Source organism: Vanellus vanellus, assembly GCF_965231255.1.
Source record: "Vanellus vanellus genome assembly, chromosome: 5".
In the NCBI taxonomy this organism is placed as follows: Eukaryota; Metazoa; Chordata; class Aves; order Charadriiformes; family Charadriidae; genus Vanellus; species Vanellus vanellus.
Window position 1 is genome coordinate 24327514 of NC_138910.1, and position 14699 is coordinate 24342212.

Consider the following 14699-nt stretch of genomic DNA (forward strand, 5'->3'; position numbering starts at 1 on the left):
TTGTGTCTACTCGTGCATGTGGTGTATTGGATCTTCCATAATACTCAGTTACATGTTTCGGTTTTTCCTGATTGCTAACAAAAGTTCTCCTTTGCATCAGGGATGAAACATGACCTAGAGCTCCTAGTGCCCAGGACCTCTTTAATGATGGTGGTAACAAGCAGCAGTTCTTTGCTTGAAACATCCTAAAGAGTTCCAGAATCTAGAAGTTAGAAATCATATACGGCGAGAGAGGTCACTGGCACACAGGCATCTCTAGACAGCTGGTCTTCTCCTTTTAAAAATACTCAGTGCCCCTGTAAACTGCAATGAGGATTGTCTAGGGACAGCTTCCAGCATTCGATAACTGTTCAGAAGCTGTCAGCAAGTTCTGCAGCAAATGAGGTTGTAAACCAGTTGCTTCCAATGTTTCTGGTATTCCCTGGGACTGAATTGAGCCCAGTTTCAGGACTGTGTTTCTGGGTGGGGAGGAACTTCAAAGACTCCTTTAATGTCCTGCCGAAGCTGGCATCCAGTGAAGTCGAAGCAGGAGGTCATTTTAGGAGGGAGGGGAAAGGAGCCTCCAGAGTGTGATGAATTACTCACGCATTGGTATAGTGGTGTGCCGCAGGCATGCTGTCCAGGGCTGCCCAAATTCAGTCACATCTATGTTAGACACCTGGGTTCAGCTCTCTTCGGGTTGTCATGTGTGCTTCTGTCCTGAGTGATACATCCAACTTTAAACCAGCCCTTTCTGTTTCAGCTGTAAAGAATACAAAAATCTGAATTCCTTTTTTGCTATTATTATGGGACTGAGTAATGTTGCTGTGAGCCGTCTCTCGTTAACATGGGAGGTAAGTCTTAGCTAAAATCTAATTCCAATAAGTTTGACTGGGATTTGTGCTTTTAGTTAGCACAAACATGACTTGGGCCTTTATTATTGATAAAACGAGATCTACTAACTCAGCTCCTGAGCAGAAGCCTTTAGCTAAGGCTGACAATTTTTATTAGTAAGGCCGTGTACCCATAGATGAGTTGAATACTCACAAGCAGTTAACAAGAGTGACAACAGCAGCTTCTGTTGATGAGCTAAACCGCCCAACAGGATAAGCGAGTTAGCCAGTTAAGCTCTTACATCAGCCCATCCTCTGAATTTACTGATCATTTAGTGAGATCGGTCCATAGATACTTCTCTAAAATTCATCCTCTGTTTATACATATTATTTTCTGGTCTCCATACGGACTCTGTTGCCCTATTAAAATGTGGGTTTGTCCTAACCAGTTCCGGTTTTCTCTCTGACATGGATTCCCCTGCTTACTGTCAGTTCGGTCTTCATTCTCAGAGCTTCCGCCTTTTTCTGTGGCTTTGCTCTGTTGTATGTGAGTATATAAAAAGGGCGCAATGTCCAGCAGGGTGAGGTAGTAAGCACATGTAACCACTAAGAACATAATGGTTGTCAAAAGAAGTGCAGATTTGAATATGTGTGTATTTTGTTCATTAGAAATTCAAAATAGTCAGCATGACTGAAGTCATTGGTGCAACTGAGACCAAAATTTGAACACCTTTAAAAAAGTGCTGTGAAATAGCAGATCAGACTAACGCATCTGAGGAGACACCAGTCCAATTTTCAAAAGTACATGTTGCAAGTGGTGTATATACAATCGGTGCTAAAGACAAAGATTTGCAGATGAGTTTCTCAAAATAATGAGCCTTCATTTGTGGCTACTGAGAGGAATAGTTGGGATATCTGAGACAGTACAGGAGTAGCATGAAGAGAGAAGAGGGAATTAAACGTATCTACTACATACCACTATCTGAAATGGGCACAGGGTCTGAACTGGAGGGGCATAGATGATTTGTAGGTGTGGGGTATGAACTTAGGTTCAGGGGAATGTTAATCACATTCTGGTTCTGCAGGGCAGCCAGTTTATAAAGAGAATCTGTGCAGTTTGATTTTTAGCCAGATATATATACAGAATATACTTAAAAAAACATATCAAGACCTGATTTTTGCTATGTTATCATGAATTTACATTAGATGCATGCACAAATTAGATATTTGCAGGTGCAAATGTCCAATTATACTACTTATTTCACAAATACCTAATCTGCATGCATATGCAAACTAGGCACAGAGTTGTTCACACACATCATTAAAAATTAGGCCCTTGCTGTGGCACAGTGTAAATATCTTGCTAGGGTACACACTCCAAATGTAGAAAGTATTGCAAAAAATCATTTCTGCACTATAAAGTCTCTATTAATTTTTAATGTTACCTGCTGCCAGTAGCAGTCTGATTTAATCAGCAAATTTAGAGAAATTTCTTATTAAAACTAGAAAACTGACATATTCTGAGTGTGCATAAAACATTACTGTGCTCTCTGAAACCAATTTATAACATATCTTACAGTGTTTATAGTAAAATTATTTCATATATAACATAACATGAGGGGGAAAGAAGATATTTAGTAAAGCCCATCTCATCGCAATCACTGCATGATCAACTGACCATGATTTATTTGTGTAGGTATTGTGGACTGAAAAACTATTCACTAATTTATATCCCAGAAAGCAGTAGAGGCCCTTGGCTGCTGGGCATGTCTCAAGAATTTGAGCAATAGTTGGTGATACATCAGCATGAACAAAAAACCTCATGGAAATGCCCAGGCATGGATTTGAATGTTGCAAGGGCAGTTCATCATAGGTATGAATAATTAAGCTGAGCTACCCCTACGCAAGCTGTGTGTAAATTATATTTTCAGATAGGCTATAAGCAGGAATGTCCTGAAACCGTTGATTTGAACTTTCACTTACATTGTGAATTCAGTGATTGCAATGTGAGCCAAAGAAAAATCTGAATCTAAACATCCTAAAGGAGTAAATTCAAGTTGGGGTTTAAATCAGGATCCAGGTTTCATGGCTGGTCCCGTCTCTATTTATAATCTGGTTGCTAGGAGACGTGTTGTATTTTAGATTAGCACATTGTTAGAAATATCTGGCAAAAAGAGCACTTTCCTGACTTAGGGCGTTGTAGAAGGAACTAGCATTTACAGTAAAATTACCACACAAATTGGATTTAATTAAGGTTTGCTATTTTTGTTTTTATTAACAGAAACTTCCAAGCAAGTTCAAGAAGATCTATGCAGAGTTTGAAAGCCTAATGGTGAATAGCAACAGATCCCTTATTCTATGCACAATCTGAGCTAATTCAGTTTCTGAGTAACTGATTTGAATTCCTTGATTCAGAACATTTTATATGTCCTTGTTTGACTTTAAGAAGTTTATGATCCCATTTTAGAGCTGCTAAAACAAGTATGTATGACTAATAAATTATACTCTTAGGAACCTACTCTGAGAGAACTTATGTACCACTCAAAGTTAATCTGGAAACTCAGAAAAGCTTTATCACATGTTTTCCGATAGTACATATGGGAAATTACATTTTCCAACCTGGATTTTTCCAGGCAATACATTCTAGTGTTACAACATATGCAGTACTGGATCTGCAGCTGCAAGGAGGGAGGAAAAATGTGTAGTTCCTTTTATGAACAATTTTTTTGTAATCATATCTTACCTTGTTATTTGGCATGAAAAAGTCTATTTAGCAGCTGCATTCTCATCATGTAAGCTATATGGGAGAATGATAAAAGGGGTCTTAGTTTGCAGATGCACTTTTAAAGTGGCAGGAGAAAATAATTATTTTAATAAATGCCATGACATCTAAATGAATGCTTACAGTGTCTCAATACATATAATAATACATACTAGTAATTATTTGATTTCTCTTTTTTTCTTAAGGATCCATCAAGAAACCATCGGGCCTACAGACTTACCGTAGCTAAATTGGACCCTCCAATAATTCCTTTCATGCCACTACTTATAAAAGGTAAGCTTGGATGTTCCCAGAATTATTAACTTGAAAGCTATTTGTCAAATATTTGAAGAATAAGAGTAGCAGCAAGAAAAAGCAAAAATCAATCTCAGTGTGAGGTATGATCTTTTTCCATTATAAAAAGCGTGACACAGAGACAAGAAAAACTGCTTTAGTACATCTGAATATCATACCTCAATTTTACTAGTCTCAGAAATGCTGCAAATTAAAAACTAAATGTTTGACTTTTATAGCTGCTTCGATTTTTGTAAGGGATAGATAAAACGTTCTGCTGTTTTGTATGGCCATGATTCAGTAATGGGCTTTTATGTGGCTTTTATTTCTGTACAGACATGACATTTACTCATGAGGGAAACAAGACATTCACCGACAACCTAGTAAACTTCGAGAAAATGGTATGTATGATATATTTGAAATGAAAATTTAAAAAGACCTCCCTATTCATGAGTGAACTTCTCAACAATGACTTCCAGGGCTAGAGGCATTTAAGGCAGGACCAAGAGCTGGCAAAAACAGTCTGCGTTGTGCACAGTGGTTGGGGACCTCTGGGTTTTTGGAAGACCTCACAGAGGTGGAGAAGCAACTGCCCACTGATCCATGCACAGCCAAAATGTTTCCTAGGAGAGGCAGCAGCAGTGACAGGAAGCAGGGCTGTTAGAGACAAACAGCCAGTTTGGGATCAGGCTGTGATTTTAACTGCTGTTCCTTCAAACAGGACTGAACTGCCTCAGGCTAGGAGAGTTCTGCAATTGGTCCTCAGAGAATTAAAGGCGCTTTAATACAGAATGTGCACAACATCTTATTTTCTTCTTTCCTTTAACAAGTGAAAGGAGACTTCTGTGACTTGATTGCTTTTATACTGGAAAGAGGAATCAACGATAGAAGGTTAGATTACACGCAAATTTGATTTATTATGAATGTTTCACCTAACCTCTCATAATTTCAAACACTGTTGTCAAAAACTGTAGGCAAGCGACTTCCCATGGCAGAAATCTCAACTGAAACTCAAGTTCCTCAGCAGTGAGGAAGCAGTTTTCTTGGTTGCTAAGGCCATGTTCTTAATTTATGTGGTTAATGACACCTACATCTGAGAACCAGGGTTAGCCAAGCCCAGCTATGAGCAGCTGCACTGCAAAACCAAACCTGATTTATTGTTTTTGCAGTAAAGCTCCATTCAGCAGCCATGCCAGGGCATATCTACTCTGGCACCTATATCTGCTTGTTCTTAGTACTACAGTAACCAGAAGCACTCCGTGGTTATTTCCACTGCGCTATGGATGAGCTTTTCTTCCCTGCACTGATACCGCAGAGGGGAAGAGCAGAGGACTTTCAGCTCTTTAGAAAACTTCACAGTGATCATCATTCTGCGTGAATTCTTCTCTTAGATTTTAGTCTGTAGCTCCAGGACAGCCTCTGTCCTAGGATGAAAATGACCTCCCTACTAAGCTGAGTCTTTTTTGTGGGTAAATAGTAGTGCTAATGCCTGAGTAAGGGCCTGACCTCACTTTGCAATAATGACATTCTTTAATTGCATACGCAGACGGTACTGCCATCTCCTTCCAAAGGCCTTGAACCTTCTACCTGCAGAAAAAAGACTTTTTCCTGGACTACTTGTTATAATTAGATAGATAAATATATACCTTTTAGTGTAGATAGCAAATATTTCGGGGAAAACAAAGGGATCTCAGACTTGGCTGGAGCACCTCCAAACCAGGAGGGATGGCAGCTGCATTGCTATAGCCGTGGCTATGGGGCTGGCTCTATGTTCTCCACCTTACTTGGCCTACTTAAACCTCCTGAGCCAGAATATCTGGTACATCCACACGCCTCAAAGCTGTACACCTCAGGCTCTTCTTTATGCCTGATTATGTATAAAAGCCATTACAGGAGTTAGGAGCTCTCCTGTGAGCACTTGCCCATAGACAGAAGACATAGACTCAGGCTTGTCATTTAGAAATGGTCCTGCACCACTCTGCACCAAGTTTGGCACTCCCAAGGCCAAGACTGAATTTTATGGCAGCTTACACTGACCTATAGCTAGGCTGCTGCAGGTCTTCCCTTTTGACGCTAGTCTGCACATTGCCTTATCTTCAGAAGTATGTTCTCTCCAGAACATGGATTTACTAGTAGCACCCAAAGTTTTTAAATAAAATTTTATATGGCATGAATGTAATACCACCCATTTTGATCAGTAATCAGAGCTTTGAGCATTTCCTTTAGGGGGGGGAAAGTGAAGATCAATTAATGTTTTTTGATACTGTATATTTTTCAAAGAATCAATATAATGTCTTATGGTCCTCCATGCAACAGAAAGGGAAGCGTTCTCCTTTCTCAGTATTATAAACCTTTCTTCGGTTAGCATTCTACCTAAAAGCTCGCTTTGCCTTTTCTCCAGGCCTTACTACAAGTATATCTTTTGTGTTTTTAATGTTCTTCACTGGCTATTCTGCATGCTTCTATGGTGTTTTTACAGCTTCTCTCAACCCATAGCTCTTCAAAGAAGCATGTATTCAGATTCCACCCACATAATTCATTCAAATCCTAATGTGGACCTGGCAGTTTTTAGCTTTTTGCATGTGTCATCAGGTCAAGCAGAGAAGAAAAGCTTTACTGTTAAACCTCAGTCGCTGCCGCCTACTTGTGTTAAGCTTACAACTGTCATATCCACACATAATTGCCAGATATTAAATAGTGAAGACAAGACCACTCAGCCAGATAACACACAGATAAATTCAGCTCTCTTTTGCATACGTATAAACTCATGGTAAACCTGTGATGTTATTCTGCCATTTTCAGGAGAAAAGCAGAAACCAGATTTCCTCACAGGAATCCTGTCCTGCCATTTGTTGTTTCTGCCTGTTTGTTCTGCCGCATAGTGTTCTGTCACAAGCAGATGGAGATACCTGTGAATACTGCTGGGAGCCACTCTATTACTGACCTCTCTAAAACATCTTCATTCTTTGGAAAATTACTTCCCTTGATGCACCCTAACTTTGATGCTTGCTGAAGTTTATGAATAAAAATATCTGGGTAGTTGCCACGGGTGGTGCCATTTGCCACCGGAGGAGGTGGGTCTCTCTGTCTCTCGTGTAAGCACAGTGATGAAACTGAGAACAGCCTCTGGCATCGTGTCTGCATTCTCACCACAGAGCTCTGATCCCGACAGCTGATGTGCTGCTGACAACTTTATTCCTGTAACTGGCAGCCAAAAGTAGAAGTTTGATCTAGTGGCATCTCTTCAGCTGAAACAGCTTCCTTTAAATCTTTTATGTTTTCTGATCTTTCTGTTATTATTTATATTAAACAATGCATCTTAGAACAAGCAGGAGCTGTCAGACAGTGTCTGAGCCAGGAGTTCCCGGAGTGCCAGAAACAGTGAAGCCTGATTTCCTAAACGTTTGTTTCATGGCTGCCTGAGCTCTGCTCAAAGCTTTCCTCGTGGCTGGGGCATGTGTGGTTTCTTCATGGCTGGGGAATTCTGTGTGAATAGGCTTTTGTCATAACATAGGAACTTGCACTACAGCCTTTTCCCTGAAGGAGACTGGAGAAGAGGGCACTTACACGATCTTTCTCTTGTCCACAGCCATCTATTTTCACAGAAAATTTTAGGAGCTTTCTTATGTTTGAAAACTCTGGGTTCTTTTTTTTCAAATTTAACAAAATTATCTAGAGAAGAAAGGAAAAACAGACAGATGGTGTTAAACCACATTAGCCTAGTTTTTTTAGCGAGTCAAGCTAAAAAGGAAAGGGACCAAGTCGATTTTTTCCTGCTACACTTTCTCATAAATCAGTATTTTCAGAGGTGTAGTGGCACAACTGTGGTATTGGCAGTAGTGGGGTGGCATCACTCTGCAGAGCATTGCTGAGCTTTACCTGCTGCTGTCTTTGTAACTGCCTGCTCCTTCTTCCCCTTCCCCATCTCCCGATCCCCATGGATGCCTCTTATTTGGAGGAGGCTGTGAGGAGTGGGAGGGCAGGGACAGCTAGCCAGGGAAGAGAATAACGTGGTAGAGAAACGGCTATGTGTACAGAGGGAAGTTTGTAAGTGGACCCATTTGGTTTGTACAAGATGTGGCCAAACAATATTGAATGTGTCAGAAATAGGTGTACTCTTGGTATTTGCACTGTACTTGTGCTCTTTACTATGCCATTTATTGCATGAAGCAAGGGAGGGGGTGGAGGAAACAACCATTTGGCCTTAAAATCCAGCCTGGTGCTCGTTATTTATACTTTTATCAGTAAGTAGACGGAATAACTAAATTACTTGTATTAGTAATATAAGCATTTGGTAAAAGGCTTTGTCTTCAATACCAAACAAAATGTGGTTTTAGGGAAGTATTGAAGGTCTTTTATTTATCTCACTGTAAGAAGCTGATGGAGACAAGGTACAAGCTGTTTCCACCTTAGTGTTGCTCAGATGTACCTTCTAGGTTGGCATATATTCCATGACCTTGTGTGGTAAAAACTACCTGCATCTTTTCTCCTCTAGTGAGTTCACAGTAGATGTTAGTTCTAAGTGTTGCTTTAGAAGACCCATCTGTGTAAAAACTGAAGAGGTATTTGTCATAGAGGAACAAGGAATGAATGGGCTTGTAAAGTTTTTTAAATTGTTTGGTTGTAGTTTGGCAGGTTGAGGACATTTTGCGATCTGCAAGATGGAAGACAAAAAGATGGCAGTAGACAGCAAACACAGTTTGTGATGTAGAATACACATTTGTCTTTTATGTCCATTAATGACCCTCTTTTAAGGTGAAGGAGAACCCCCCCAAACTGTCAGTAGTATTAGTTCCTATAAACTCTGTATGATTTAGCAGATACAAGACAACCTACAACCTGCAGTGCAGTACATGGCAATATATAACATTCAAGTGACACTGCTTTTATAGCTATATATTTAGAAAAAATTTAAAAAGCCCTTTGCTAGAATTATGTCTTGCTGGGGAAAGAAGAGAGAGTAAAGTGAGGAAAGTACTGAGCATGACTCTCCTTAAGGACAGGCAGTATTTCATACTCTTGACCACTTACTGATTTGTACTTTTTCCAAACCTCAGCTGCATAATCTTGACTGCCGGTACAGAATTTTGTATTCATAGAGAGAGGGAAGATGCAATTATTTGGGAACTTTATCAGTGCCATTTCTCAAGTCATCAGACAGCCTGAACAAAGATCACTTTCTGGGGCACCACCTCCATGTCGCACTACCCAGGATGTCTCAGAAATGGCACCTGTAGAGGGAGCAGAAGTCACGAGAGAGCTCTGAAAGTGCTGACCTGCCATAGCAGCACAAGGCAGTGCCTTGATACTGGCCACCGATGCTTCTTTTTGTCAAGCCTGTTCACCCTTCAGGTGTGAAATGAGGATTAGAGAATCTGCGCATATTGGTTTTCGGGTTTTGTGGAGACGAACAAAAGGGAATTCACACTCTGATCCTTATGCAAAAAAAGGGCAAACATTCTTTCATTTTTGGAACATAAAGATTATGCAAAAAGTGTGTGACTAAAGCCCTTAGTAGTTTTCTATGGCATATATGAATATTTATAACATTTAGAAACCTGGGTTTGGAATGGATTAGAAGATAATGTGCTGGCCTGCTGCCACTATTCCAGACTGCGTAAAACTTGAAAGGGTATTGTTGTGTATATATAGCATGCTGGTGGTAGTGGCTGCTTGTTATATTATGCAGTTGGTTCTATTTCAGAAAGGTCCAAATTTAGGTTTGTATGGCTTTTCGATAATGGTCTTTCTTAGCACAGCGAGTAAACAGAGGTTAAACTTTGCAGGTATTAACTAGAGGCAATCCTCTACTTGAAGAAAAATTGTAAGGAGCTGGCAATTAAACTTCCATCTGGACATTTTCTCTGTACATGATTCTAGTTTTCTTCAACCAAAAGAAGACAATCCAACTTATCTACAAGAACCAGGAAGGGAAATTCACTTTTGCTTCACATGCTGTTTTTCTGTTCAATTTGCACCTTCCGAGGAGGCGCTTTTTTGCGTTTATATTAGAAAGTACAACAGCACTTGGAAAAAAACAATGTGAAAGGAGCTCTTCAAGGATACATAATGCTCCAGAATCTCCCCATTGGGTTGTGATGCTGTCTTCTGCCCACAGTTTCTCCATTTATTCTGCCTTAACACCCACTGCCTCATTCCTTTGTGTTTCCTCATTGCCAGGATACTTCTGAATGCACAGATTGAATGAGATTATCCTCAGGAATAGGCAAAGTAACTCCTTAAAATGAAGCCTTTCAGCCAACTGAAAGAAGCCAGGCAGTTCAGGCTTTAACCAGAAATCGGACAAGTTCATTGCCACTTTGGTTTTCCTTGCTTGGAATAGCACATATAACGAGAAATTCAGAAATAGTGATAACTTTTTAAAAACCTTCGCTACACACATAATTTGTCTTTCACTACAATACAGCATTACAGTACTTATTCTAAACGCTATACTTTTTTTCAGAACAAATTCCCCACATAAAAAAGAGTAAAATAATTCCTAAGAACACCCTTTTTTGATAAATCTGTTTTCATCTAAGAAACTTAATACTAAACTAATCAAACACTGAACCTACAGTCTAGCTCCAAAGATCATTATGAAATGAGGCTTCAAAACCTAAACATTTACAGATATGAAAAAATAGGGTGTTTATTAACAAACCATCTATAAAGCACATCAAGCAACACCACCTGTCTTCATAAAAGTGAAGTGTCCTTAGCAAAGCTTCCCTTGAAGTCAGACGCTCTTGAAACTTCATCAAGTTGGCTGGTCCAGTTACACTTTATGGTCTTTCCTTGAAATAGTTATTTTAGGGGAGTACTTTTTGAAATGGTATAAATCAAAATAGCAGCATCACATTACAGAGTGAAATATGAATCCCTAGAGTTATGAAACATTCTTGTTTACATGTTCATGGCGTTTTGATTTTCATTTGATTGGGTTACACTTGAAGAACCAACACTGTAATATGCAATGTGTTCTGTCTCAATCCAGGATTATAATGGGTGCTTATCTTTGAGCGTTTAAGAGGTTCCACTGAAGTCAATGGGGCTTCTTCGTATGCTTAATGCTAAGCACATATGAGAATGTTTGCAAGGTAACCGCCTTAGAAAATCTGCCTACTGGTAATGGCTTGAAGAAGTATGAAAATTAACATAGGATAAAAAGTATTCTTATTTGAAATCTAGTTATTTTCCATATACATATGACTTTAGGAACAATATAAGCAGACCCATATCCAAATTCCCTACATCTTTTGGGAACTTGTGTTTTAGAATTAAAATATTTTAGATCAGTTTCAGAGTAGTTACATTTCATTTGGTTATACAACGTGTAATCCACAACAATGTAGTACATGATATATCAATACTGTTTCTAATGCTGACCACCAGCCATACCCATTTCTGTATGCTTGACAGTGCATTAAAATGTCTAAGATTATTCAGTATGTGTGTAGGGAATGTTTTACATTGATGCTTCCCACTTCTGGAATGAACGAAGGTATATTATTTATAACATAATTTGCACATAGGATTATAATTGTGTATTAATTGTGAGGGGAGTATGCCCTAAGTTTTACTGTTTACTAGGAAGAAATATAACATTCCAGTCTGTGAGGGCTTATGACCGGCTTGTTAAGCTCACACAAAGAGAGGCTATGAAGCAGCCTGGTGAGAGCATGCTGTGTTAAAACAGGTAGCTGTGTTGTAGTTGTTGGACCATGCTAAAGTGCTGGAACAAACTTTAGACTCTGATTAGGAACAGCCTTTCCCTCCTCTGCTTTTTCTTAATCTAAGCAAAAGAAACTGAAACAAATGTTGTCCTTACAACAGTGATTGAATCAAACTATCTAGCTAAGGAACTCCGTTTTGCTGCCGAAGCTTCAGTTTATTTGTTATTATGCAAAACAACTGATTTTGCCCCTGCACTGGTGGGTGTATTACCTGTGTGATGCTGATCACACAAGCGAGTTAAAATTTTGCAGTCCACAAGTAAATCTCAAATGTTTTACTTCATGACTTACCTTCATTTCTGTGCTTAAAAACTATTGTAAAATAGCAAAATGTATCAATCTATTTTCTCACCTGAGTGAGTGAAATGATGGCTTATTTACTGAAGAGCAAGCACAGCCAAGAAGGACTGAAGTGACTTCTGTTTTTTTTTGTGAATTGCCAGTAGAAGTGTCCACCAAAAGTGAATCCACTTTTCAGGTTGGGTTAGATACACTTGTGAGAGCTAACACTGTTTAACAGGTCTGTTTGCCGAAACTTGCCTGCAGGGCCACAGTTCTAACAGTGGCCTTCTCACCTGTGAATCAAGCATACTTCCAGAGGGAATCAGTGAACATACACCCTCACGTGCTCATTTTACACTGTCATTTTCCAGGAGGGCTGCATTTTAGACTCAAACTCATGGGAAAGGTAAAAGTTCTTTAATTGCTGAGTATGTTCTAGAAATGGCCTTGTTGTTAGGAACCGATGGGCTTAAAATTAACATGTGTACGTACGCCAAGGTGTTCTACATGATATTCCTTTTACTTTTTAATGTGGGAAGATGGTATCAAAGAAACGCACGTTCAAGGGGCTGATTTTCATTCTTAGTTAAGGTCTTTTACAGCATCCAAGCAAGGGAAAGGGTTCTCTGAGCGCATGTAAATTACCCTCACGCTCATTTAAAGCCTGCGTAAATGCAAATCACACCCTACATATGAGGGTATCAGCATTAAAATTATATTTTCATTCATATGACTGCTTTTATTGGCGTATGTCTTCACACTCAGGCACAGTTAGGTGCTTCGTTTAAATGATGATGAAATACAGTGCTTGTTCTCTGATTGCATACCATCTTTTCTTTCCAGCGCATGATTGCCAACACTGTCAGGACGGTGAAATTCTGCCGAAGCCAATCTTTCAGTAAGTGTATTGCAACATCTGCACAGTCAGCATTATCATCAGTAGCTACAGTAATTACAACTAATTCTGTGTGTACCAGAATTTAAAAGCCTGGTTTCCAGTGATTCTTCTATGTTTGGATCCTCCGATGTTCCACCGGGTGAAATATCTTTCAGGAAGCTCTAATAAGCCCCATCTCCTCCATCTCTTTTCCAAGCACGTGAAGGGAGCTAAATATCTGTGAGGTCTCTACACATCTGTCAAATTAGAATTGGTTGAAATTAGCCACTGGGTTCAGAAGTGGTTGAAATAAGGCCAGCAGACAGCAGCACACAGATACACGCAAGATGCTTGCTTGGATAAACCCTGTTTTTATAGGAAACCAGGCCGGAAACATGACGTTTATAAATGACATAACTGCATAAGGTGATGAACTTAAAACCTGTTTGTCAGTATAATTACCAGAACTTAGTTGAGGCCATGTAAGATGACGAAGCTGTGTGATCCAACAGGCTTGCTCTGTGGGTCTCATCCCATCTAGGTGTAGTCAGTCCCAGTCACACTGGCATTTCTTCGGCGCTTCATTCATTTTGCCTCACAGCAGCCTTCCTCTTTCTCAAAGAACAGAATAAATAATATAAAACAATGTATTTCTAGAAAAGTAGTTTCTTCCCATCCGGGTCAAAGCTTAACTCTAGAAGATCAGTTAAGGGAGGTTTTGTTTTTTCTTCCACCATCAAGTTTTTTCTGGCTGTGTATCTTTTAATTTTAATGTATTAAGCACTAGTGAGACTTACACATATTCAGAAATGGGAAGGGATTTTCACTATACATGATGTAACAAAATGTCAGTATATAGATGTACTGTATCTAAGTCCCATGCTTTTTGTGTGTGTATGTGTATTTATATATAGGAGATGCTTCAGTATCTTTCTTTACGAGAAGTTTAAGTTACCTAACACATATTTCATTAAAACGTAAGCTGCCCGCTGTGAGGCTGAAGATACTTAGATTTGAACTCAGTGGTATTTCATAATTGTTGTTGGAGTAGGTATAATGCGGCTATGTTAAGTAATGTAAACAAGTAGTACATTTTGAGGCTTGAATGGGTCAGCCACTAATCGCTACAGCGTTACAAATATTTAATACTGAGCTAGAAAGGGGAATATTTCATGAAAGGAGGCTTAAATCAATTATATAGTTTTGAATCTGTGCGAAAGCTGCTGGTTCAAAAGCTGATGGGCAGCTTTGAATCATACTAGTTAGCTATATAATTTATAGCTGTTGACTGGTAAGGTGATGTATAAAACTGTAACCAAGGGCCATCAATTTGAGCAAATGTAGCCAAGGATATCTGAGAGAGAAAGTTAATTTGTGAGGTTAGTAACCAGAAAGACTATCAGACATGGAGGAAAGGTTTCAGAGCGAGCAATCTCTAAATATTTTCTTTTTAACTCACCAGGATCTGGCGTTTCCTGTGACAGCTTGTAAAGAGTTATGCATTCTGTTCAGGCATTTGTTCATTTAAGTGTATCAATCCTACATCGTTTCTCTTTCACCAGATCCCGACGCAGCCCTAACTAATAAGAACCATCAGGATGTTCGGAGCTATGTGCGGCAATTAAATGTGATTGACAACCAGAGAACTTTATCACAGATGTCTCACCGACTAGAACCGCGTCGAGCATAAACATTTGAAGCAATGATGAGAAATGATCTTTTATCCTGTCAAGGTCACTTGTTAAGAACTTCACTTTCTCTGCTACCGCACTGCCACTACAAAAATAAGCAAAAACATATTCTAAGGTCTTAGGCAACGCACAATGTACCAGCCTGTCAGAGAACTTTGGCTGGGGAAGAATTTATACACTGTAGCTGTACGGGTGGCCATGTTGTGAACTGTTAATTCATCTTAAAGTGTAGTAAATGATTTCTCA

The 14699-nt window shown here is 39.3% G+C and overlaps 1 protein-coding gene across 4 annotated transcripts in view; it reads left to right on the forward strand.

The window, feature by feature from the left end:
• Window positions 1–14452, forward strand: part of RAPGEF4 (Rap guanine nucleotide exchange factor 4) — a gene marked incomplete at both ends in the record, with an annotated part of 155879 nt that extends 141427 nt beyond the window's left edge. For all 4 annotated transcript variants that reach the window (XM_082483726.1, XM_082483724.1, XM_082483725.1 and 1 more), the window contains 6 exons: window positions 743–833; window positions 3094–3144; window positions 3780–3867; window positions 4204–4268; window positions 12729–12783; window positions 14325–14452. In XM_082483726.1, the coding sequence (XP_082339852.1) occupies window positions 743–833; window positions 3094–3144; window positions 3780–3867; window positions 4204–4268; window positions 12729–12783; window positions 14325–14452 (478 nt within the window). The remainder of the gene's footprint in view (window positions 1–742; window positions 834–3093; window positions 3145–3779; window positions 3868–4203; window positions 4269–12728; window positions 12784–14324) is intronic.
• Between the last annotated feature and the right edge of the window lie 247 nt (window positions 14453–14699).